The sequence below is a fragment of the Taeniopygia guttata genome, chromosome 10 (assembly GCF_048771995.1).
Source record: "Taeniopygia guttata chromosome 10, bTaeGut7.mat, whole genome shotgun sequence".
Classification (NCBI taxonomy): domain Eukaryota; kingdom Metazoa; phylum Chordata; class Aves; order Passeriformes; family Estrildidae; genus Taeniopygia; species Taeniopygia guttata.
This window is the reverse complement of record NC_133035.1, coordinates 2421508-2443928: the sequence shown is the minus strand read 5'-3', so window position 1 is coordinate 2443928 and position 22421 is coordinate 2421508. Positions and strand designations below refer to the sequence as shown.

At 57.0% G+C, this 22421-nt stretch overlaps 1 protein-coding gene across 1 annotated transcript in view; it reads right to left on the bottom strand.

The window, feature by feature from the left end:
- The window catches only part of SEMA7A (semaphorin 7A (JohnMiltonHagen blood group)), a 41056-nt gene extending 27705 nt beyond the window's left edge, over positions 1-13351 (bottom strand). The window contains exon 1 of the mRNA XM_030281300.4: positions 13123-13351. Coding sequence (XP_030137160.3) covers positions 13123-13237 — 115 coding nt within the window. The 5' untranslated portion in view covers positions 13238-13351. The remainder of the gene's footprint in view (positions 1-13122) is intronic.
- Between the last annotated feature and the right edge of the window lie 9070 nt (positions 13352-22421).

Below are 22421 nucleotides of genomic sequence, written 5' to 3'. Positions count from 1 at the left end.
AGCCGCCAGCGCGGGGCAAACAGGGACTGGCACGGGGAAACCGGGATTGGCACGGAGAAAAGCGGGATTGGATTGGCACGGGGAAAACTGGGATTGGCACGGGGAAAAGCGGGATTGGCACGGGGAAAACTGGGATTGGCACGGGGAAACCGGGATTAGACTGGCACGGGGAAACCGGGATTGGCATGGGGAAACCGGGATTGGATTGGCACGGGATAATCGGGATTGGCACGGGGAAAAGCGGGATTGGCACGGGGAAAAGCAGGATTAGATTGGCACGGGATAGCCGGGACTGTCACGGGGAAAAGCGGGATTAGATTGGCACGGGGAAAACCGGGATTGGCACGGGGAAAAGCAGGATTGGATTGGCACGGGATAATCGGGATTGGCACGGGGAAAAGCGGGATTGGATTGGCACGGGATAATCGGGATTGGCACGGGGAAAAGCGGGATTGAATTGGCACGGGATAATCGGGATTGGCACAGGGAAAAGCGGGATTGGCACGGGGAAAACTGGGATTGGCACGGAATAATCGGGATTGGCACGGGGAAAAGCGGGATTGGCACGGGATAATCGGGATTGGCACGGGGAAAACCGGGATTGGCACAGGGAAAAGCGGGATTGGCACGGGATAATCGGGATTGGCACGGGGAAAAGCGGGATTAGACTGGCACGGGTAAAAGCGGGATTGGCATGGGGAAAAGCGGGATTAGATTGGCACGGAGAAAACTGAGATTGGCACGGGGAAAAGCGGGATGGGATTGGCACGGGATAATCGGGACTGGCACGGGATAATCGGGACTGGCACGGGATAATCGGGACTGGCACGGGGAAAAGCAGGATTAGATTGGTGCAGGGAAAAGCGGGATTGGATTGGCACAGGGAAAAGCAGGATTGGCACGGGATAATCGGGATTGGCACGGGGAGAAGCGGGATTAGATTGGCACGGGGAAAAGCGGGATTGGCACAGGGAAAAGCGGGATTGGCACGGGGAAAAGAGGGATTGGCACGGGGAAAAGCGGGATTAGATTGGCACGGGGAAAACTGAGATTGGCACGGGGAAAAGCGGGATTGGATTGGCACAGGGAAAAGCAGGATTGGCACGGGATAATCGGGATTGGCACGGGGAGAAGCGGGATTGGATTGGCACGGGATAATCGGGATTGGCACGGGGACAAACGGGATTAGATTGGCACGGGGAAAACTGGGATTGGCACGGGGAAAGGCACGATGGGATGGCACGGGATAATCGGGATTGGCACGGGATAATCGGGATTGGCACGGGGAAAACCGCGGTGGGATTGGCACGGGGAGAAGCGGGATTGGATTGGCACGGGATAATCGGGATTGGCACGGGATAATCGGGATTGGCACGGGGAAAGCCGCGATGGGATTGGCACGGGATAATCGGGATTGGCACGGGGAAAAGCGGGATTGGCACGGGATAATTGGGATTGGCACGGGATAATCGGGATTGGCACGGGGAAAAGCAGGATTAGATTGGCACGGGATAATCGGGATTGGCACGGGATAATCGGGTTGGCACCGGATAATCGGGTTGGCACGGGATAATCGGGATTGGCACGGAGAAAGCCGCTGTGGGATTGGCACGGGCGCGGTGCCCAGCGCTGGCAGCGCGGCGGAGCAGCCCCGGGAAGTGTCGCTGTGCCGCGTGGCAGCGCTGTCACTCGCGGTGGCCCCGATGGCACTGCCACCTGCTCCGCTGCCCGCGCAGCCCCGAACGTCCCCCAGCCCGGATTCCCGTCCCCATGGCCGCCGGGACATTTTCCCACCTCGCGTCCGGCTGGAAACGCTGCCCGCAGGTCCGGGAATGCGGGAGTGTCGCCGGATGTCACCTGCGTCCCCAGCCCGGCTCGGAGTCACGGCGAGCACGGCGGGCTCTGCACATCGATCCCGGGCTGGGATAGCAACGGGAGCCGCCCGGATGCGGTGACACCGGTCCCTGTCCTGCTCCCGGTGTCGTGAAACCAGTCCCTGTCCTACTCCCGATGCGGTGACACCAATCCCTGTCCCACTCTCAATGTGGTGACACCGGTCCCTGTCCCACTCCCAATGTGGTGACACCAATCCCTGTCCCATTCCCGATGCGGTGACACCAATCCCTGTCCCACTCTCAATGTGGTGACACCAATCCCTGTCCCACTCCCGATGCGGTGACACCAATCCCTGTCCTACTCCCGATGCGGTGACACCGGTCCCTGTCCCACTCCCGATGCGGTGACACCGGTCCCTGTCCTGCTCCCGGTGTCGTGAAACCGGTCCCTGTCCTGCTCCCGGTGTGGTGACACCAATCCCTGTCCCATTCCCGACGCAGTGACACCAATCCCTGTCCCACTCTCGATGCGGTGACACCGGTCCCTGTCCCTGATGCGGTGCCACTGATCCCTGTCCCACTCTCAATGCAGTGACACCAATCCCTGTCCCTGATACGGTGACACCAAACCCTGTCCCTGTCCCACTCTCAATGTGGTGACACTGGTCCCTGTCCCTGATACGGTGACACCTGTCCCTGTCCCTGTCCCACTCCCGATGCGGTGACACCTGTCCCTGTCCCTGATAGGGTGACACCTGTCCCTGTCCCACTCGCACAGGATGTGACAAACCGCCCCGGTGCCTTTTCCCGGGAATGTGATTCAGGGCCACTCCCAGTGTCACTCAGGGCTCCCTCCCAGCTCTGGAACTCCGCAGTGCCGCTGGAGTTTCATCATTCCCTCAGGCACAGGCCGGGCCAGGGGGACAATTCCTGGATTTGTCACCATCTCCCAGGGGGACAGGGACACCCCAGAGCGCTGGCAGGGTCCCCTCTGTCCCCAGAGCAGCGCTGGATTCACCACCCCGCCTCCCTCCCCCGGGCCCGGCAGGATGCCAGCAAGGAGCCAGGCTGCATTTTCCTCCCTTTTCCTTTTTTTTAGATGATCTATAAATTCCCAAAACTGAGGCATTGCAGGAAGAGGAAATATGTCCCCAAGGAGCTGCTGCGCTGAGTTCTCCTTCCAGCGTGACTTCGCTCAGAGGGACAGAGTGACACCAGGGAACAGCGTGACACTGGGCGGGGGGGGCACAGCGGGGACAGGAGTGGCCCTGTCCCCATGGGATGGACACCTCGGGCAGCCTGGAGGGACAGGAGTGTCCTGGTGGCACAGGAGTGTCCTGGTGGGACAGGAGTGTCCTGTCCCCATGGGATGGACACCTCAGGCAGCCTGGTGGGACAGGAGTGTCCTGGTGGCACAGGAGTGTCACTGTCCCCATGGGATGGATGTCTCAGGCAGCCTGGTGGGACAGGAGTGTCCCTTTCCAATGGCATGGACACCTCGGGCAGCCTGAAGGGACAGGAGTGTCCTGGTGGCACAGGAGTGTCCCTGTCCCCATGGGATGGATGTCTCAGGCAGCCTGAAGGGTCAGGAGTGTCCTGGAGGGACAGGAGTGTCCTGGGGGGACAGGAGTGTCCTGGAGGGACAGGAGTGTCCTGTCCCCATGGGATGGACACCTCGGGCAGCCTGGTGGGACAGCAGTGTCCTGGTGGGACAGGAGTGTCCTGGTGGCACAGGAGTGTCCTGTCCCCATGGGATGGACACCTCGGGCAGCCTGGAGGGACAGGAGTGTCCTGGTGGCACAGGAGTGTCCTGGTGGGACAGCAGTGTCCTGGTGGCACAGGAGTGTCCTGGTGGGACAGCAGTGTCCTGGTGGCACAGGAGTGTCCCTGTCCCCATGTGATGGACACCTCAGGCAGCCTGGTGGGACAGCAGTGTCCTGGTGGCACAGGAGTGTCCTGGTGGCACAGGAGTGTCCCTGTCCCCATGGGATGGATGTCTCAGGCAGCCTGGTGGCACAGGAGTGTCCTGGTGGCACAGGAGTGTCCCTGTCCCCATGGGATGGACACCTCAGGCAGCCTGAAGGGACAGGAGTGTCCTGGTGGCACAGGAGTGTCCTGGTGGGACAGGAGTGTCCCTGTCCCCATGGGATGGACACCTCGGGCAGCCTGGTGGGACAGCAGTGTCCTGGTGGGACAGGAGTGTCCCCTTCCCATGGGATGGAGGCCTCAGGCAGCCTGAAGGGACAGCAGTGTCCTGGAGGGACAGGAGTGTCCTGGTGGCACAGGAGTGTCCTGGAGGGACAGGAGTGGCCCTGTCCCCATGGGATGGGCACCACGGGCAGCCTGGTGGGACAGGAGTGTCCTGGTGGGACAGGAGTGTCCCTGTCCCCATGGGATGGAAACCTCAGGCAGCCTGGTGGGACAGGAGTGTCCTGGTGGGACAGGAGTGTCCTGTCCCCATGGGATGGGTGCCTCAGGCAGCCTGGTGAGACAGGAGTGTCCTGGTGGCACAGCAGTGTCCTGGAGGGACAGGAGTGTCCCTTTCCAGTGGCATGGACATCTCAGGAAGCCTGAAGGGACAGGAGTGTCCCTCTCCCCATGGGATAGGCACCTCGGGCAGCCTGAAGGGACAGGAGTGTCCTGGTGGGACAGGAATGTCCTGTCCCCATGGGATGGATGTTTCGGGCAGCCTGGTGGGACAGCAGTGTCCTGGAGGGACAGGAGTGTCCCTTTCCCATGGGATGGACACCTCGGGCAGCCTGGTGGCACAGGAGTGTCCTGGTGGCACAGGAGTGTCCTGGTGGGACAGGAGTGTCCTGGTGGCACAGGAGTGTCCCTGTCCCCATGAGATGGACACGTCAGGCAGCCTTGGCAGGCTCCTGGGACAGAGCCTGCAGCAATGGGGATTTTTATAGGAACATTCTGACTGTCAATGAGGCATTTCTGGAGCAGGTTTGCTCTGACCCGCCACGGCAGAATTGAAAGGTTGTGGCTGTGAGGTCCCAGCACGCTGCCACCACCGTCCCACACCTCGTGAGAAGTGACAAGTTTCACATTTTCTGAACGGCTTTCCGAGAAGGAGGCGAAAGGAGAAACACAAGAGGCAAGAAATGCGTGGAGGCCACTTCCTCTGTGCTGTCCCCTCCTGTCCCCAGCCTCTGCTGGGGCTGCACCCTGGGAGCAGGGTCCTGTTCCCCCAGAGTCCCCAGGGACACCTCTCTGGAGCAGGACAGCCCGGGAGGAAGGGCTGAGGGATCTCCCCAGTGCAGCCCTGTCGTGTTTCGGGCTGTCCCGTGCCCCAACCTGAGTAATTTCTCAAAGGAAGCAAAAGCAGCAGAGCAGAAGTGACAGTGACACCTCCAGTTTCTGTCCCATCCCCCCAGGAGCTCCCTCCAGCCCTGCTCTCACTCCCTCCACCTTTCTGTCCCATCCCCAGGAGCTTCCTCTGGGTCCAAATCCCACCCTGGCCCTGCTTTTACTCCCTCCACCTTTCTGTCATTTCCTCCAGGTCCAAATCCCACCCTGGCCCTGCTTTTATTCCCTCATTTCTGTCCTTTCCTCCGGGTCCAAATCCCACCCTGGCCCCATTTTTGCTCCCTCCATGTTTCTGTCCCGTCCTCCAGGTCCAAATCCCACCCTGGCCCCATTTTTGCTCCCTCCACCTTCCCCTCTCCTGTTCAGTCAGAACTGGAACGTGGCCACCTGGCACTTCTTCCCTGTCCCTGAAAGGAGCAGGGATCCCCAAAATCCCCTGGGGAAACGGGACAGAAGCTCCTGGCCGAGGTGAGCCATTCCCTGCTCTGGCTCCGCGGCTTTGTGTCCGTCCCACCCCCAGGCTGGAACGCGGATCCCCGAGTCTGGCGACATTCCCGGTGTCCCAAAGCCTCTCCGGTGGCCCTGGGGCAGGGAAGGTCAGGGGCCAGGCCCGCAGTGACCTGGAATGCCGCACACATCCCGGGAAGGAGCAGCTAAAAGGTTTTGCAAAGTGCTTTTCCATCAGGCCGGGCTGGGTAAAAGCCCTGACGGGAATTTGGCCGTTCCCTCCATCCTGCAGGAAAGGCTGCGGTTCCCAAAGCAGGATTGGAGCTGTCGGCTGCTTTCCTTCCCATTTTCCACCTGAGGGAAGCTCCAGCTGCTCACTCAGAACCAGCACAGGCTGGGGGAGAGGGACTAGGGGGACACTGAGGGGCCCAGGAGCTCGGTGAGACCCCAAAAGAAGATGTGTGAGAGCAGCCTGAGCCATCCCACAGCTCTGCCTCACCCTGAGATCCCGCAAACCGCAGCCCCGGGGCTCATCCGGAGTTTCTCATCCTCCCCCCGAGATGCTTTGGAGATGAGTAGCGCCAACAGAGCTGCGTGTTCTCTGTTTCTCTCTTATCTCATCTTATCTCATTTTATCTCATCTCATTTCTGCCGCCCCAGCCCTTCCCAGCTCCCTTCCGAAGGGCACAGCCTTGTGGGACCATCAGCATCCTCCCCCAGCGGGGTTTGCCACCCACCCCAGCTGGGATTTCCTCCATCCCTCTTTTCCCTGGCTCCTTTCTCCCATCCCTGCCCTCCCTGCCGTGCCCATCTCTTCCCGAGCCGGGCAGACAATGGGGCCAGCACTCGCAGGGATAATCCATCCCACAAAAGCCAGCGATCCCGATGCGATGCCCGGCAGGCCCAACGCTGCAGGAACACACAAATGCGCTTTTTCAGAGCCACGCTCCGAAAGGAACGATCCTGGCGCATCAACCTTTCCCCAGCTATTTCTGGGAGCGCCTTGGGGGAAAAAAAAACCCTTTTGGTTCAGGAACTGAGCTGCAACTGGGGATCCCAAAAGCTGTTCTCAGAGCTGTGCTGCCGATATCGCTGGAATTGATCCCAAACACCCACTCAGCCAGCAACAAAAGGGACCCCCAAGCTGCATCCCGCAGGGAACAAGGCCTGGGATTCAAAGCTCTGCTCGCCCCACGCTCCAGGAACGCTGGAATTCTCTTTATTAAACATCAAACCCGTGGCTGGCGGGCTCGGCAGCAATTCCATGAATACTAACACGGCCCCACTCTCGCTCCCCCCATAATTATGCAGCACTGGAGCTGCAAGGCGAGGCCGGAGCCTTTGATTCCGTGGATTTGTGCCATCCGGCAGGTCCGGCCGCACCCCGCCGCCTGCTCACATTTCAATTTAGAGCCAGGTTTTGCCACTTTCCAAAGGCTCTGCTCTGTGGTGGCTGGTCCCAGGCTGTGCTGATGGAATTTTATCCAACAATGGCACGAGCGCTGCTGGATGTTGTGTCAACGCAACAAAGGATGGATTCGGCAGATATGGGGAGCCCCTCCCAGCCCAGGAAAGTCAAATCCGGGCATTGGTTTCCCAGGAAAGGCCTTCCAGGGGGGAAAAGCTGCCCTGAGCAGCTCCAGCAGCATCCAGCAGCAGAACAGCCCCGCTCCATCGACTTCCCGATCCCAGCTCCCTGCAGTGGGATTGGGAAGGATCCCAGTGGGATCAGGAATGGCCCTGCCGTGCCCTTCCCAGTGGGATCAGGAATGGCCCTGCCGTGCCCATCCAGGATAAAAATGGTCCTGCTGTGCCCTTCCCAGTGGGATCAGGAATGGCCCTGCCGTGCCCTTTCCACTGGGATCAGGAAGAATCCCAGTGGGATTGGGAATAGCCCTGCCATGCCCTTCCCAGAGGGATCGGGGATGACCTCACCATGCCCTTCCCAGTGGGATCTGGAAGAATCCCAGTGGGATCAGGAATGGCCCTGCCATGCCCTCCCCAGTGGGATCAGGAAGAATCCCAATGGGATTGGGAATAGCCCTGCCATGCCCCTTCCCAGAGGGATTGGGAAGGATCCCAATGGGATTTGGAATGGCCCCACCATGCCCTTCCCAGTGGGATCAGGAAGAATCCCAATGGGATTGGGAATTGCCCTCTGTGCCCATCCCAGTGGGATCAGGAATGGCCCCACTGTGCCCTTCCCAGTGGGATCTGGAAGAATCCCAATGGGATCGGGAACAGTCCTGCCATGCCCTTCCCAGAGGGATTGGGAAGGATCCCAATGGGATTGGGAATTGCCCTCTGTGCCCATCCCAGTGGGATCAGGAATGGCCCCACTGTGCCCTCCCCAGTGGGATCTGGAAGAATCCGAATGGGATCGGGAATAGTCCTGCCATGCTCTTCCCAGAAACATTGGGAAGGATCCCAATGGGATTTGGAATGGCCCTGCCATGCCCTTCCCAGTGGGATCAGGAAGAATCTCAGTGGGATTGGGAATTGCCCTCTGTGCCCATCCCAGTGGGATCAGGAATGGCCCTGCCATGCCCTTCCCAGTGGGATCAGGAAGAATCCCAATGGGATTTGGAATAGTCCTGCCATGCCCTTCCCAGAGGGATTGGGAAGGATCCCAATGGGATCAGGAACAGCCCCACCGTGCCCATCCAGGATCAAAAATGGTCCTGCTGTGCCCTTCCCAGTGGGATCTGGAAGGATCCCAGTGGGATTGGGAATAGTCCTGCCATGCCCTTCCCAGAAACATTGGGAAGGATCCCAATGGGATCAGGAGCGGCCCCACCGTGCTCATCCAGGATCAAAAATGGTCCTCCTGTGCCCTTCCCAGTGGGATCTGGAAGAATCTCAGTGGGGTCAGGATCGGCCCTGCCATGTCCTTCCCAGAGGGATCAGGAATAATCCCAATGGGATTGGGAACAGTCCTGCCGTGCCCTTCCCAGTGGGAAGTGGAAGGATCCCAGTGGGATGTGGAAGGATCCCAGTGGGAAGTGGAAGGATCCCAGTGGGATGTGGAAGGATCCCAGTGGGATCAGGAACGGCCCCGCCGTGCCCTTGCAGCCCCCTCCTGCTGCTGGACACTTCCACGCTGCCGTGAGCTCCAGGTGGGTGCCAGCCCCGGGCCATGGCGGGGTTGTGCCAGGGAATGGCACGGAGCCCCCCCCAGCACCCGGTGTGCCCGCTGCTGGCACAGAATTCCCATTCCCAGCACGTCCAGCCCGGGTTGCAGCTCGCATTCCCCAGACTCGGAATGCCCCAAGGGCAGGAATGTGAAACCAGACTTCCCAAAACTCCGAGATCGAGAATCGAGATCGGGGCCAGGGCAGCTCGAGGGCAGGTGCCCGGCTGGGAGGACCGCAAATTCCTCAAGGAAACTCCCAAAATTCGCAGTGCCCACTCCCTCCCACCCCCCAGACCAGAACATTTGCTCCCAGTGGATAACGAGCCAGGCCGGGAAGGGGACAGGTGACAGAAGCAGAGGTGGCATTAAGGGATTGTCACCCAACCCTAAATTGCAGCTCCACATGCCATCCCTGGTTCCTGTGGCACTCCCACGCGGGTCACACGGGTGGGGCTGGGGCTGGCAGGAAAAGGGTGCCCAGCAGGAGGAAGCAGCTCTATTTTTGGAGCAGCTGGGAATAGCCACGGAGGTGCCTGGAACCCATTTCCCCTCCCAGCCCTTTTTTGGGATGCGAGATTTTCCTTAAAAAGCACCTTGGACTTAGATTTATTCCGTGCTCCAGCTTAGATTTAGTTTGTACTCAAGCACTCGGATCTAAATTTAGGCTGTCCCATTTAGGGCACCGAGCCTGACTGCATCACCCACAGAACACCTTCCCAGGCCAGTTTTCAGCAGTTCTGTCCCCAAATTGGCTGCTGCAGAGCTGGGAGTTTGGTCAGGAATTGGCATCTGGATCCTTTTTCCAGCCACAACTTCCATCAGTCGTGCCCTGCCTGTTGTTTTTCTGTCGTGCTCTTGCAACAGGAGGTGCCTGTGATTCACTCCATTTGTTTGGTTTGCTTTTCTTCTTTTTCAATCTGCGCCCAGCAAAACATATTTCTTTTTTCTCTTTCTTTTTTTTTTTTTTTTCTTTCCCAACCAACATTTTCAGCTCCCAGCATCCCCCAGCCCTGTGAAAAAGGAGAAAATAGCACTGCTGGGAAAGCGAGCAGCTTTCTCCTGGAAATGGTGATGCTCCGAGAGCTTGGTGGGAAAGTGTCCTACAAAGATGTTTCACACCACAGGACCACAAAAAAACTCAAGAGATGCTGTCACTGAGGAGGAAAAGCTGCTGCTGGCACCAGAAATCCCTCTCTTCATCTCCAGGAGGAGATGAACACCTCAAGGATCATCTCATCCCATGCCTTGCCATGGGCAGGGACATGTTCCACTCCAAGCCCCAGTGTCCAACCTGGCCGTGGGCACTGCCAGGGATCCAGGGGCAGCTTTGGGAATTCCATCCCAATATCCCATCCATCCCTGCCTCATGCAGAGGGAGCCATTCCCTGTGTCCTGTCCCTGCAGCCCTGAGCCCAAGCCCCTGTGCAGCTCTTTCCAGAAGGTTCCGGGGGGAGCCAGCCCCGCTGCCCTGCTGACACAGCTCTCCCTGCAAGGAGGCAGCCGAGCCTGGCAAAGCCCAGGAGCTGTTCCAGGCGATTCCCAGAGCTGCCAATCCAAGGGCTCGCTGTATTCCAGAGGCAGCCAAGGGTCAAGTGTATAATCCTGCTTTTTTTCCCTGGGGGACCGCCTTATCTCTGCTGCCTGCGGCTTCCACTCACCTGCTAATCAGCTGGGAATAATTAAACAGTCTGAGCCCAGCCCACCCCGCTGGTGAGATAGAGTTTTCCATGGATTTCTGCACGTGTGGCTGAGCAGGGACGAATTCCTGAGCGTGGCAGCAGCTCCAGCCCAGCAGTGGGGCTGCAGCAGCCCCAGCCCGCCCCAGGCTCCGTGCCACGCTCAGCGCTTTGCGATGCTCGGTGACTTTCCGGTCAGGAGACAGCCGGGCTGGGCTGTCCCCTCCGCTGTCACCTTCCCCCGGCGCTGGGACACGCGGAAAGCTCCGGGTGGGATGCGGCTGCACCTTTCGCAAAGCACAGCGCAGCCGGGCAGGGGAAATGCAGGGAGGGGAGGGGAGGATGGGGAGGGGAGGGGAAGGGAAGGATAATGGGGACACTCAGCCAGCTCAGCCCGCAGGAACCCGGAGCCCCCCGCCCTTTGAACACCCCCGGTTCAGCCACCAAAGAGAACGGGGCAAAGGCGCTGCCAGCAAAAATGACCAGAGCAGTGATGTGGAGCTGATCTTTGAGAGGAGGAAGCCCTGCAGAGCCAGGAGTGCCTGGCAGTGCCCACTTGCCCACGGTGACCTGGAGCTGGCCGCCTGTGCGGGCTGCAGGGGCCACGGAGAGGCAGGGCACGGTGCTCCAAAGTGGTGGGAATTGTTCATGCAGGAGCTGCGAGCAGCAGGACAGGCCCGCGCTGTTCCTTTGTCTGCAGGTGCGAGCTCAGGGTTGGGTCACCTCGGCCTGGCTACGTTTTGTCCCAGTTCTCCACATCCCCTCAGCTATTTCTTACTGGGACTGGGGGCTAAAGAGAGCTGCAGAGAGGGCAGGGACTGGTGAAGCCAGGGAGGCTCCAGATGTCACCAAACCGGTGGAATTTGAGCTTTTTGGTGTCAGACTCCCCGAGCACGGTGCTGGTGAGGGGAGCGAGGCCGAGGGATGGAAAAGCAGCTGCAGGCAGGGAGGGATCGCTCCTGCGGCCAGCCCGGCTCTGCCCAGCCCCAGCAACCCGCACCCACACCCTCCTCAGGGCTGGGGCACACGGAGGTGCCTTTGCATCACCTGCTGCCTGTGCGGGGCCGTGGCGCGGAAGAAATTTAATTAGGAGAGAGCTGCCAGCTCCCGCAGAGGCCAGGGCCAGCCCTGCACCACTGCAAAGGCAGCAGCGGGCCCGGAACGGGGGCTGAGCTGGAAAGCAGCGCTGCGAGCTGCAAACCAACGCTCCGAGCTGGAAATCAGCCCTGCGAGCCGAAAAGCAGCCCTGCGAGCTGCAAATCAACGCTCCGAGCTGGAAATCAGCCCTGCGGCTCCATCCCCCCCCGCACGGCTGGCGAGGGCCGGGCTCGGAGCTCGGAGCTCGGAGCTCGGAGCTCGGAGCTCGGAGCTCGGAGCTCGGAGGGGGCTGCAGCTGCAGCAGCCACGTGCGGAGCTCCGAACGCTGAACACGCTGAGCTCTCAGCAGCCCGGGCCACCACGGGGAAGTTCAGGGGGCCACAGCAGCCCCTCACCCTCCTCCTCCTCCTCGCTCACCCACTGCCCTGCTTCGGGAGGGCGGAGGTGACAACAAGGAGATGTGAAATAGGACGCGGCTCGTTGCCATCCCTCCCTGCCTGCGGTACGCTCAGCCCGGGACCGTGTCAAAATCATCACAGGCACAAACAAGTGCACACAGGGGCGGCGCGATCGGTTTCGGTGACAGGTGCTGGCAGCCTTCAGTGCCACCCGGACGCAGGTGAGGGACGAGCGACAGCATTGTGCAGGGACACAAAGGTGGGGATCGGCCACTCCATCCCTCCCTGGCCCTCGATTTGCAGCCACACCGAAGGGAACATCCCCGGAGCGGCGGTTCCCGTCCCCTTTTCCCGCAGCCACCGCGGTGACGCCATCGCCGAGCAGCCTCCCCTGCCCTGCGCGCCGCTACCTCTCCCCTTTGTGTGACAAGGTGACAGCAGAGGCCACCCCCGAGCCGCGCACACGGCCAGCACCCCCTGTCCCCGCGCTGCCAGCCCGGGGAAGGGCACGCAAATGCCAGCGGAGGAGAACAGATGGCACGGAACGGAACGGAACGGAGAGGGGGAAATGGGCGTTCTCGGAAGTTGCCAGGGAATGGGGAGCAACAGAGGAGCCCTTGTGCTGCAGAGCCCGCCCGGCAAAGCCAAGGGGCTCTTTGTTCCAGCCAGCCTGGGGGGGATTCAGCCCAAAACTCGGGATCAAACCAGCGCCGACACACCAGGCACGGAGCCTTGAAAACATTTCTTTGTTCGGGTTCGCCCGGATCCAATCCGGTTACAAAGTCCTTACGTGCGGTTTGTACATTTTTACCCCGAGACCAGCGGTCCTCGGCAAATATTTACTCCTCAAAGTAGTCTGCACCAAGCAGAGCAGATAAATAAGTGCATTAACTATGTAAATACACACTTCTCCTTTCCGGAGAGCTGCAAGTTAGGAAATGTGTCAAAGCTTTTTGACAGCGTTTAATATACCCACCAGATAAGGGAGAAAAAGCGCTTTAATGTCCCCAGCTCGTAGGAAAATGCTTTTAAAACGTTAAAAAAAAAAAAAAAAGGAAAAAAAAAAGGTCTAGCAATCCAATTAAAAGCCAGCAGCCTCAGGCGTTTAGGGAGAGCCAAAAGCCTCCCCGAGGACACAGAAGAAATAAAAATAGCCCGAGTGCTCCAAGGACGAGCCGCAGGTAGGAAGAAGCCGGCGCGGGGCGCAGCCCGGGACTCACCTTGGGGAGCCGCGATGATCCTGGGGTTCACCTTGGGGCGCCCCGCTGCCCACGTTCCCAGCTGGCCGAGCCACAGGGCCACCAGGAGGGCAAGAGGCGACCTCCCCCTGCCCATTCCTAGTCCGGGAGCGAGCCGGGACCGGCAGCCGGGCGGGCTGACAGCCGCATCTCCCCGCTTACAAAAGGCTGCGAGCCAATGACGCGGGAGGGCGGTCTGAAAAGATGGAGTAAAACACTCCCACATACCTGCGCTCCGCCGCAAGCTTTTACGGGGGGTTTTGGGGTCGTTTTTTGGGGTTTTCCTCCTTCCCCTCGGTGAGGGGAAGGCGCGGGTGTCGGTGGTTTTATCCCCCGTGGGTGCTGGGAAAAGCCGCAGCTGGGCAGAGGTTTGCGCAGAACTTCCCGCGGGGGCTGGGCAGGGGAAATAAAGGTTGGGACGAGTGACACGACGAGGAAAATAGGGCCGAGAATAGGGGCAGAGAGGCGGTGCTGTGACACGGGGCTCTGCCCCGAGCAGGTGTGGCACAGCTGGATGGGGGAGCGGCACAGCTGGATGCAGCAGGGCCACTCCTAGGGACACCCGAGCGCCACCACGGTCCCCCCGCGCTGTCACAGCCCTTGTCCCGAGCACACGTGGCAGGGAATGACATCCCCGAGTGGATGCCGGTAGGAAGGGGAGCCCTGCCCGAGCATCCCGAACCTTTGTGACGAGGCTGCTCCCCCAAAAAACACCCCGCGGGCGGCACGGTCACCTTTTTGTCGCCAAGGTCCCCCCGGGGGAGGCTCAGGAGCCTTTGTGGCTCTGGTTAACGTGAGGAACGGGGCATTCCGAGCACGGAGAGCGAGCGGGGACGTGACCGGAATGGGAGAAACCCACCGGGAAGGAGCCGCAGCTGCGGCTTGAAAAGCGGCGATTGAAGCTCAGCCCCGGCCCCGCGCCGCTCCCGAGGGACGAGCGGAGCCAGGCCAAGGGGGGCACGCTGAAAGAAGCAAAAATAAATTAATGAGCCGCCTAATGGTGGATTTGAAGGAGCCACAGGGATTTCCCGGCGTTTCTTTGTGTGTGTGCGGGTTCAGCTTTCTTTGGCCACGCAGCTGCCGGGGTAATTACAGGGGTAATTACAGGGGTAATTACAGGGGTAATCACAGGGGGAAGGCACAGCTCGCTTCTGGCCCCGGTGATTCCCGGCCCTGACGCGCTCTGAGCTCAGCCCGAACTGCCCCGAGGGCAGCTGCAGTTCCCTGTCTGCCCCCCGAGCTGCCAGACCCTGTTATCCCTTGGTTTCCAGCAGCAAAAAAGGAGTTTTCTTGCCCAAAAACACCCCCGAAAAAAAGAGTTTTTTCCCCAAAAACACTCCTGAAAAATGAGGGGTTTTTCCCCAAAAACACTCCTGAAAAATGAGGGTTTTTTCCCCAAAAACACTCCTGAAAAAGGAATTTTCAGGACTCAAGCTCCCTCAGGATTTTAGGAGCGTTTGTAGGATCCCAGAATGGTTTGGGGTGGAAGGGACCGTGGTGCTCAACACCTCCCAGTGCCCCAGGGTGCTCCAAGCCCATCGTGGAGCGCTGCCACCAGCTCTGGGCAGCCTCACAGGGAAGGGTGGCAGCAGCCAGGGGGGAGCCTGACTCCCAGAACCGTGAGATCATTGCCCGGGAAAGCCATTCCAGGAGATGGGCAGGATGTGGAGAACACAAACCGCAGGAAAACCCAACCTTCCAGAGCAGCACAGCTCCCCAGAGCCCGTTCCCAGCCCGGCCCGGTGTGCAGGAGGCGTTGGAATGAAGAACTCGCTTCCCAAAGCAGGGAAGGAGCTCCCAGATTGAGTTTGGTAGCTCAGGAGCATCAGATTGCAGGCAGCAGCTCAGCCCCTTCCTGCAGAAATTTCCATCTGCTCCACTGCGGGATCAGAACTTCCCCAGCACAACTCGTGAGCAGCTTTCTCCCAGATCATGCGCCTCGCTTCCAGCACGGATCAGGAGGCAGCCTCCCCCAGGAATCTTGTCAAAAGCACAGATTTTTTTCCCCAAGAGGAACAGTTTTATTCATCATGTTTGTGGCCCAGGCAACCCAGAGAGCTCAGATTGCACTTGGCACCCGAGCAGGCATGTGGTGATTTTATCCACAAAACCAGATCTGTTACCTTCCCTCGGCCAGGAATGTGACCCTTGGAAGCACCACAGATCTTTTCATGGAAAAAAAAAGGAACAACAAGAGAAATCTCAGTCCTGGCTAAGCCAGGCAGGACCTTTGCTGTGCCACAGAGCGGGTGTGACACTGCCAGAGGGACCCTGCTGGCCTGCACAAAGGATGAGGATGTTCCTCATTCCCCTTTTCCATTGGAACAGCTGCACAAAGGATGAGGACATTCCTTATCCCCTTCTCCACTGGGATGAGCTGGACAAAGGATGAGGATCTTCCTCATCCCCCCTTTTCCACTGATCAGCTGGACAAAGGATGAGGATCTTCCTCATCCCCTCTTTTCCATCCCCCTTTCCATCATCTTCTTCCCAGAGAAGATTGGGATCAGCTGGATAAAGGATGAGGATGTTCCTCATCCCCCTTTTCCATTGATCAGCTGGACAAAGGATGAGGATGTTCCTCATTCCCCCCTTTTCACCACCCCTTCCCAGACAAAATTGGGATGAGCTGGACAAAGGATGAGGATGTTCCTTATCCCCCTTCTCCACTGGGATGAGCTGGATACAGGATGAGGACGTTCCTTATCCCCTTTTCCACTGGGATCAGCTGGACAAAGGATGAGGATGTTCCTTATCCCCCTTTTCCATTGATCAGCTGGACAAAGGATGAGGATGTTCCTCATCCCCTTTTTCCACTGGGATGAGCTGGATGCAGGGTGAGGATGTTCCTCATCCCCTTTTCCACTGGGATGAGCTGGATGCAGGGTGAGGATGTTCCTCATCCCCTTTTCCACTGGGATGAGCTGGATGCAGGGTGAGGATGTTCCTCATCCCCTTTTCCACTGGGATGAGCTGGATGCAGGGTGAGGATGTTCCTCATCCCCTTTTCCATTGGGATCAGCTGCACAAAGGATGAGGATGTTCCTCATCCCCTTTCCCATTAGGATCAGCTGCACAAAGGATGAGGATGTTCCTCATCCCCTTTTCCACTGGGATGAGCTGGATGCAGGGTGAGGACGTTCCTCATCCCCTTTTCCATTGGGATCAGCAGCACAAAGGATGAGGACGTTCCTCATCCCCTTTTTCCACTGGGATGAGCTGCACAAAGGATGAGGATGTTCCTTATCCCCCTTCTCCACTGGGATGAGCTGGATGCAGGGTGAGGATGTTCCTCATCCCCTTTTCCACTGGGATGAGCTGGATGCAGGGTGAGGATGTTCCTCATCCCCTTTTCCACTGGGATGAGCTGGATGCAGGGTGAGGATGTTCCTCATCCCCTTTTCCACTGGGATGAGCTGGATGCAGGGTGAGGATGTTCCTCATCCCCTTTTCCACCACCCTTCCCAGACAAGACTGGGATGCTGCAGCTGGAAAATCCTGTGCTAAACCTGTGGGAGGGACTAGGACAGAACTTTTGGAAGCTCAGAGCTCCCGTTGCCCATTTTGGGAACAGGCTGCCTGAGAAGGTCGGGTTTGGAGTGGGAATCAGTGAAATCCCCCTCACAGCTCCCCGTGGTGCTGACAGACCCTTCACTCCCCAGCTGACAGCGTGAGGAGGGAAGTGAGCAGAGCAGATCCTTTAGCAGCTGCTGCATTTTCTGCTCTCCACACCCAAATTCTCCCCCCCAGCTCACCTTCCTGGCAGGCAGGAAGCAAAAAACCTCAACCATCCCTCCCCAGCACCACAGCCCTGCAGAGTTTGGGAACTTCCCACCTCTCCGAGCTGGATTGAGTTTGGGGGCTCTGAGCAGTTGGCACAACTTTGGCTCTGCCAAACACAGCCCAGCACGACTGGCACCAAAGGGGCCCAAATGAGCTCAGAGCCACCCCTGAGGCTTTACAAACCACTCAGGAAAGGGGTGGAGGAGCCACGTGGCCTCAAGATGAGATTTTCCAGTAGATTTCACCCCCCAGAAAAGATTTCCCAAAGAGATTTGGCCAGAAGGGAACTCGTGAGTGAGCTACTTTGCACTCAGTGATTTTGAGAGCAGCACAAAACCTCAGCTGGGACTCCCCTTCTTCCTGTGCCCCCAGAGGAAAGCCCAGGGGCCCTTCCAGGCCAGTGTCACAGTGGGATTTACTGGTCACAGGTCCTGCCTGAGCACTGGCAGGCCAGGCCAGTGTCACAACGTCATTTACTGGTCACAGGTCCTGCCCGAGCACTGGCCACAGCCACAGCCCACCCTTGTCACCAAACCCCCTCTGGAGCATCACCTGAAGGCATCACACCCTCAGAGGGCGTGAGAAATGAATTGGTAGAAAATTCTCCAAGTTTGAGAGAAGTTTGAGATTTGCTTACATACAAATGCATACTATGTAAACCTACTATTTTTGTTTACGTGGTATTTAAACATCCATACTATGTAAACATACTATTTGTGTGTAAACAAATCTCAAACTTCTATCAAACCCGGAGAATTTTTTACCAATTCATTTCCCACAAGAGGGAACTCACTGGTGGGGCAGGAATGAGGCAGGGGTGCCAAAGAGGCAGAGTTAAAATCCAGCGTGGAGTCTCAGCCAGGTAAAGAAGGTCAGAAGAACAAAAAGAAGAGGAATGGGCGGCTCTGCTCAGCACACCCCCACCATAAGAGCTCCAGGTCAGCTCCATCTCCCTGTGGGGCTCCAGCAGCTCACGGTGTTCTGCAGTTCTCAGCCTTCCTCCCCTGCGTGCTGTGCTCCTCTGTGGGGATCCAGAGATTCCCTCTGGCTGCCTTAGAAGGCCTAAACCCCTGGCAGGGGTCAGGAACCCCCCTGGACAGAGCCCCCAGAGACACTGTCTGTGATCTCTGTCCATAGAAAAGAGTTTGCAATCTTACAAGATGAATTACAAGTGTTTGATATATGTAATAATTAAGTGTGGCACAAGTGCAAAAATAAAATTTTAAGATTCTAAATTAAGGGTTCAAAAGGGACAAAATAAAGAAAATTAGGTGTATCTTGTCCTTTTTCTCCTTCTTCATGCCCTCCATGTTTCACTGTAGTGTTGGTATTTTTCTATTGGTTTAGGCTAAAGACACACTGTTCAACGTAGATAATAAATATTAACACATTATTGTAAATATAGTACAGGTAGTTTCTGGTATTTAATGTTTATAACCTCCCACTGAGGAGCAGAGCCCCACACGCTGCCCTGCAAAACAAACCTATGGCAGGGCAGCAAAACATGTTATAGGTAAGCAAAAATAAACAACCTTAAAAACCAACACAAACAAATTATAACTCCTTCTTTTTTAACAAGAAGGCAAAAAAACCAGACTTTTTACAGTCTTGGAATCATCAATAGCAGATTCCAACACTCCTCTGCATGCCAGGGCAGCGCTGCAATGGGAATGGAAACGGCTCAGGCTCCCCAAAACGGGATCCCCACATCTGCCAGCACCTCTGGAATCCCCAGGGAGGCTCCAGCACCACCATCCCCTAACCAAGGTGATAACCCCCCCTTTATCAGCCCCAGCAGAACCCCAAAATCCTCCTGCACACAGCTGGTTAAAGTCTGAGCCCTTGGCAATCTGCCTGGAATTTCAGCCCGCATTTTTCTGCAGCGAGTCCAAACAAACTCACCTGGCTCTGGAGAAGCTGCTGGGCAAAGTGCCACAGCCCTCTGTGGCCTCATACAGCCGAGCTGCTCAGGAAAATCAAACTCCTTCCCCGCGACCTTGGAGCGTTATCTGCCTGCCCAGGAAGGGAGACACAGGGAAAAAGGGGGATAAGGGCCCTGTCCTGCTTCTGCTCCCCAGTGTGAGCCCTGAGAGCCACCCCTGGGTGCTGACACGGAGGGACAGTGGCTGTGGTGACACTGGGATCAGCACACACGGGCAGTTCTCCCTCTCTTCCAGCAGGATGTCCCTGTCGGAATCTGTGCTATTGATCCCAAAATTGTAAAAAGTCTCTGTCTGTCAGCCCCGCTGCCAAAGCAGAAGCCATAATTCGTCTGTGCTGTTTCAAGGTTGTTTATTCTGTTTATCTCTAACATGTTCTGCTGCCCTGCCGCAGCTCTGTCCTGCAGGGCAGCGTGTGGGGCTCTGCCCTCAGTGGGATGGTACAAACATTAAATACCAGAAACTCCCTGTGCTGGATTTACAATAACGTGCCAATATCTGTCACCTACGTTGGACAGTGTGTCCCCAGCCTAAACCAACAGAAAAATGCCAACACCACAGTGAAACATGGAGGGCATGAAGAAGGAGAAAAAGGACAAGGCACACCCAATTTCCTCCATCTTGTCCCCTTTGAACCCCTAATTTAGAATCCTAAAATTTTACTTTTGCACCTGTGCCACGCTTAATTATTACTCATAACAAACACTCAGAGCTGGTAATTCATCCTGTAAGATTGAAAACTCTTTTCCATGGACAGAGATCACAGACAGTGTCTGTGGGGGCTCTGTCCAGGGGGGTTCCTGACCCCTGCCAGGGTCCCAGACCTGCCAGGGCAGCCAGAGGGAAGCCCTGGATTCCCACATGTCCCCTGAGATTCTTTGGCTCATTTTTCCACTGGGCTGGGCAGGGAACAGCTTCCCTTTCTTCCCGAGTCCCATCTGCCCTTCCTCGTGCTGCCTGTCACCTGCTCTGGGGCCAGCCCGGTCCCACAGGGCCCCTTTGGGACAGGGATCAGGTCAGGGAGGAAACGGGAATGAGGAATGGGGCGGGGGAGAGACAAAACTGATGCCTCAGGTTTGGCTTTTGTATTCTCACATTCTGTGCTGCTTTAGTGTGCGGGTCTGGGATTCATGTCAGGGGATGCTGAGCTCTGTGCACAGAGCAGGGAGACAAAACAATTCCTGTTCTGGCTGGGGACCAGTGATCCAAATCTCAGCACCAAGAGCACAAACAGCACGGACCAAAGAGAGAAAACAAGCAGGATGGGACTGCATGGGCTGGAGCTGGAATTGGATAATTAACTCCAATATGCAAATGGAGCACAAGAACTTCTAAAAATGAGACACCCTGTGACAAGCTGACCATTTTTGTGACAGTTTTGATTCATCTTGGGTGTAGCCCTGGCTGGGCTCTTGTGCTGCCCAAGGTGGATCTACTGAGGCCTCTCAATAAATCCTGCTGTATTCTTTAGCTCTGTCTGGCCTTTGCTCTGAAGGAGGTCAGCCTTGCTAGGGCATTAGAGCAGCTGGGAACTCATCTGAGCAGACAGCAGCTGGCAGGAGCTGGGGTGATTAAATGATGGGTAACTGAGAATCCTCTGGGGTCAGAGCGCTTAGGGCAGCCAGAAAAACCCCACAGAGGGATCCTGTGGGGCCAGCACTGCTTCCCTCCCTGGGAACAGCACACAGGTCCTGGAGAATGGAGGGAAACACTCAGGAACAGCACACAGGTCCACAGAATTCCCAGAATGACCAGGTTGGAAGAGACCATCAAGGTCATCGAGTCCAACCCAGCCCCTCACCCAAACCCTGGCACCCAGAGCCACATCCAGACTTTGTTAAACACACCCAGGGATGGGGATCCAGCACCTCCTGGGCAGAACATTCCAGAACTTCCATCCAGCAGCACACAGGGAAATCTGGGACCTGCCAGGCCGGCTCCTCCTGCCCCAGTGACAGCAGGGGACAATGATCCTCCTGGCTGTCCTGGCCTTGTCACCTCCTCATGCCCCAGGCACCCCAAAAGGAACCCACTCCTCCTGCCTCAGTGACATCAGGGGACAATGTCCTTGTCACAGCCCACCCTTGGCTGTCCTTGTCACCTTTTCCTGCCTCAGTGACATCAGGGGACAATGTCCTTGTCACAGCCCACCCTTGGCTGTCCTTGTCACCTTTTCCTGCCTCAGTGACATCAGGGGACCATGTCCTTGCTGGCTGCCCTGTCCTTGTCACCTCCTCCTGCCCCAGTGCCCCCCAAAAGGAACCCCCAAAGCTTCACTGGGGCCCAGGTTGTGCCCCAGTCCCACAGCTCCTCCTGTCCAGCTGCTGGACAGCCTTGGCACCTGAGGCCACCCCCAGGGGTGACACAGAGGACACAGATTGACCAGTTTAAGGAAAAACCTCGTGTGGGGTCTGTGGCCAACACCCAGCTCTGAAAGAGCCCCAATCTCTGACAGCCACATCCTGGAAAATCTCTTAAAAATGGGTTTTTCTCTGCTCATCCCACTCCAAAGTTTTGCTCCAGTCTCTGTTCTTGGCCCTTGCAGGAAAAAAAAAGTAACTCTGGATCCCCTGTGATGCTTTTATGGCTCCTGGAGTGGAACCCCACAGCTCCAACTCAACATCTGAATTAATTCACCCCTGCTGAACCAGCAGACACTGCTCTTAAATCAGCATCTATTTCAGAGCTAGAGCAGGGGGAAAAACCCTCTCTCAAAGGGATTTTGGGACACGTTTATGAATATTAGAACACTATAAATATAAAAGGGAACATAAGGAAATCGAAATATTCTCACAGGGTGACATTTTCAGCCCATTTCTGCTTTCACCAAATTAAAATAGTTGCCTGGTTCTTATTGTGGATCACGTGGGCCTCTCAACTTTGTAACCTTAAAAGGGATCTTTGAGGGCTGACATCAGAGCTCCTTTTTTGTCACTTCTAACAGGAAAATGGTGATTCATGCCAGGGAAGGGAGCAAACCCCACAGGACACGGGTCACTGGGATGTGTCACCTGCCCTGTCTCCGTGTTCTCACCTCATCAGCTGTCCAAAAATCAGAACTTTCCTCCATTCTCCAAAGTTTCCCTGAGAAAGACCAAAATGTCCTTATTGCCAAGGACACCTCTGTCCCCTCTTCTTTTGTCCCTTCCCTGAGATCACTGAACCAGCACGGAGCTGGGAAAGGAAGAAAAACTCCAATTTTTGATGTGTTTTGGCCCTTCCTACAAGGACAAAGCTGGAAGCAGCCAGGAAACCACTGAGTCCTCTGCAAAAAAGAAAGTTGATGGGCAAAGGCTGTGCCAGACAAACTCCTGCTGCTGTTCCTGCTGGATGTACCTGCCCAACAAATCCTGGAGAGTCAGGGAAAGTCACCTTCACTGATTTACTGGAATTTGTGTGCTCAGGGCAAGGCGTGGAGCCTCAGGATGTGACAAACTGGGAATAGTCAGGCTGGGGGAGCAAGGAGCCAACATTATCCCATGGAAATCTGTCTAACATTGGTTGAGGCCCTGCAAATGCCACCTGGGAGATTCTGCTCTGCCTCCATTCCACCTTTTT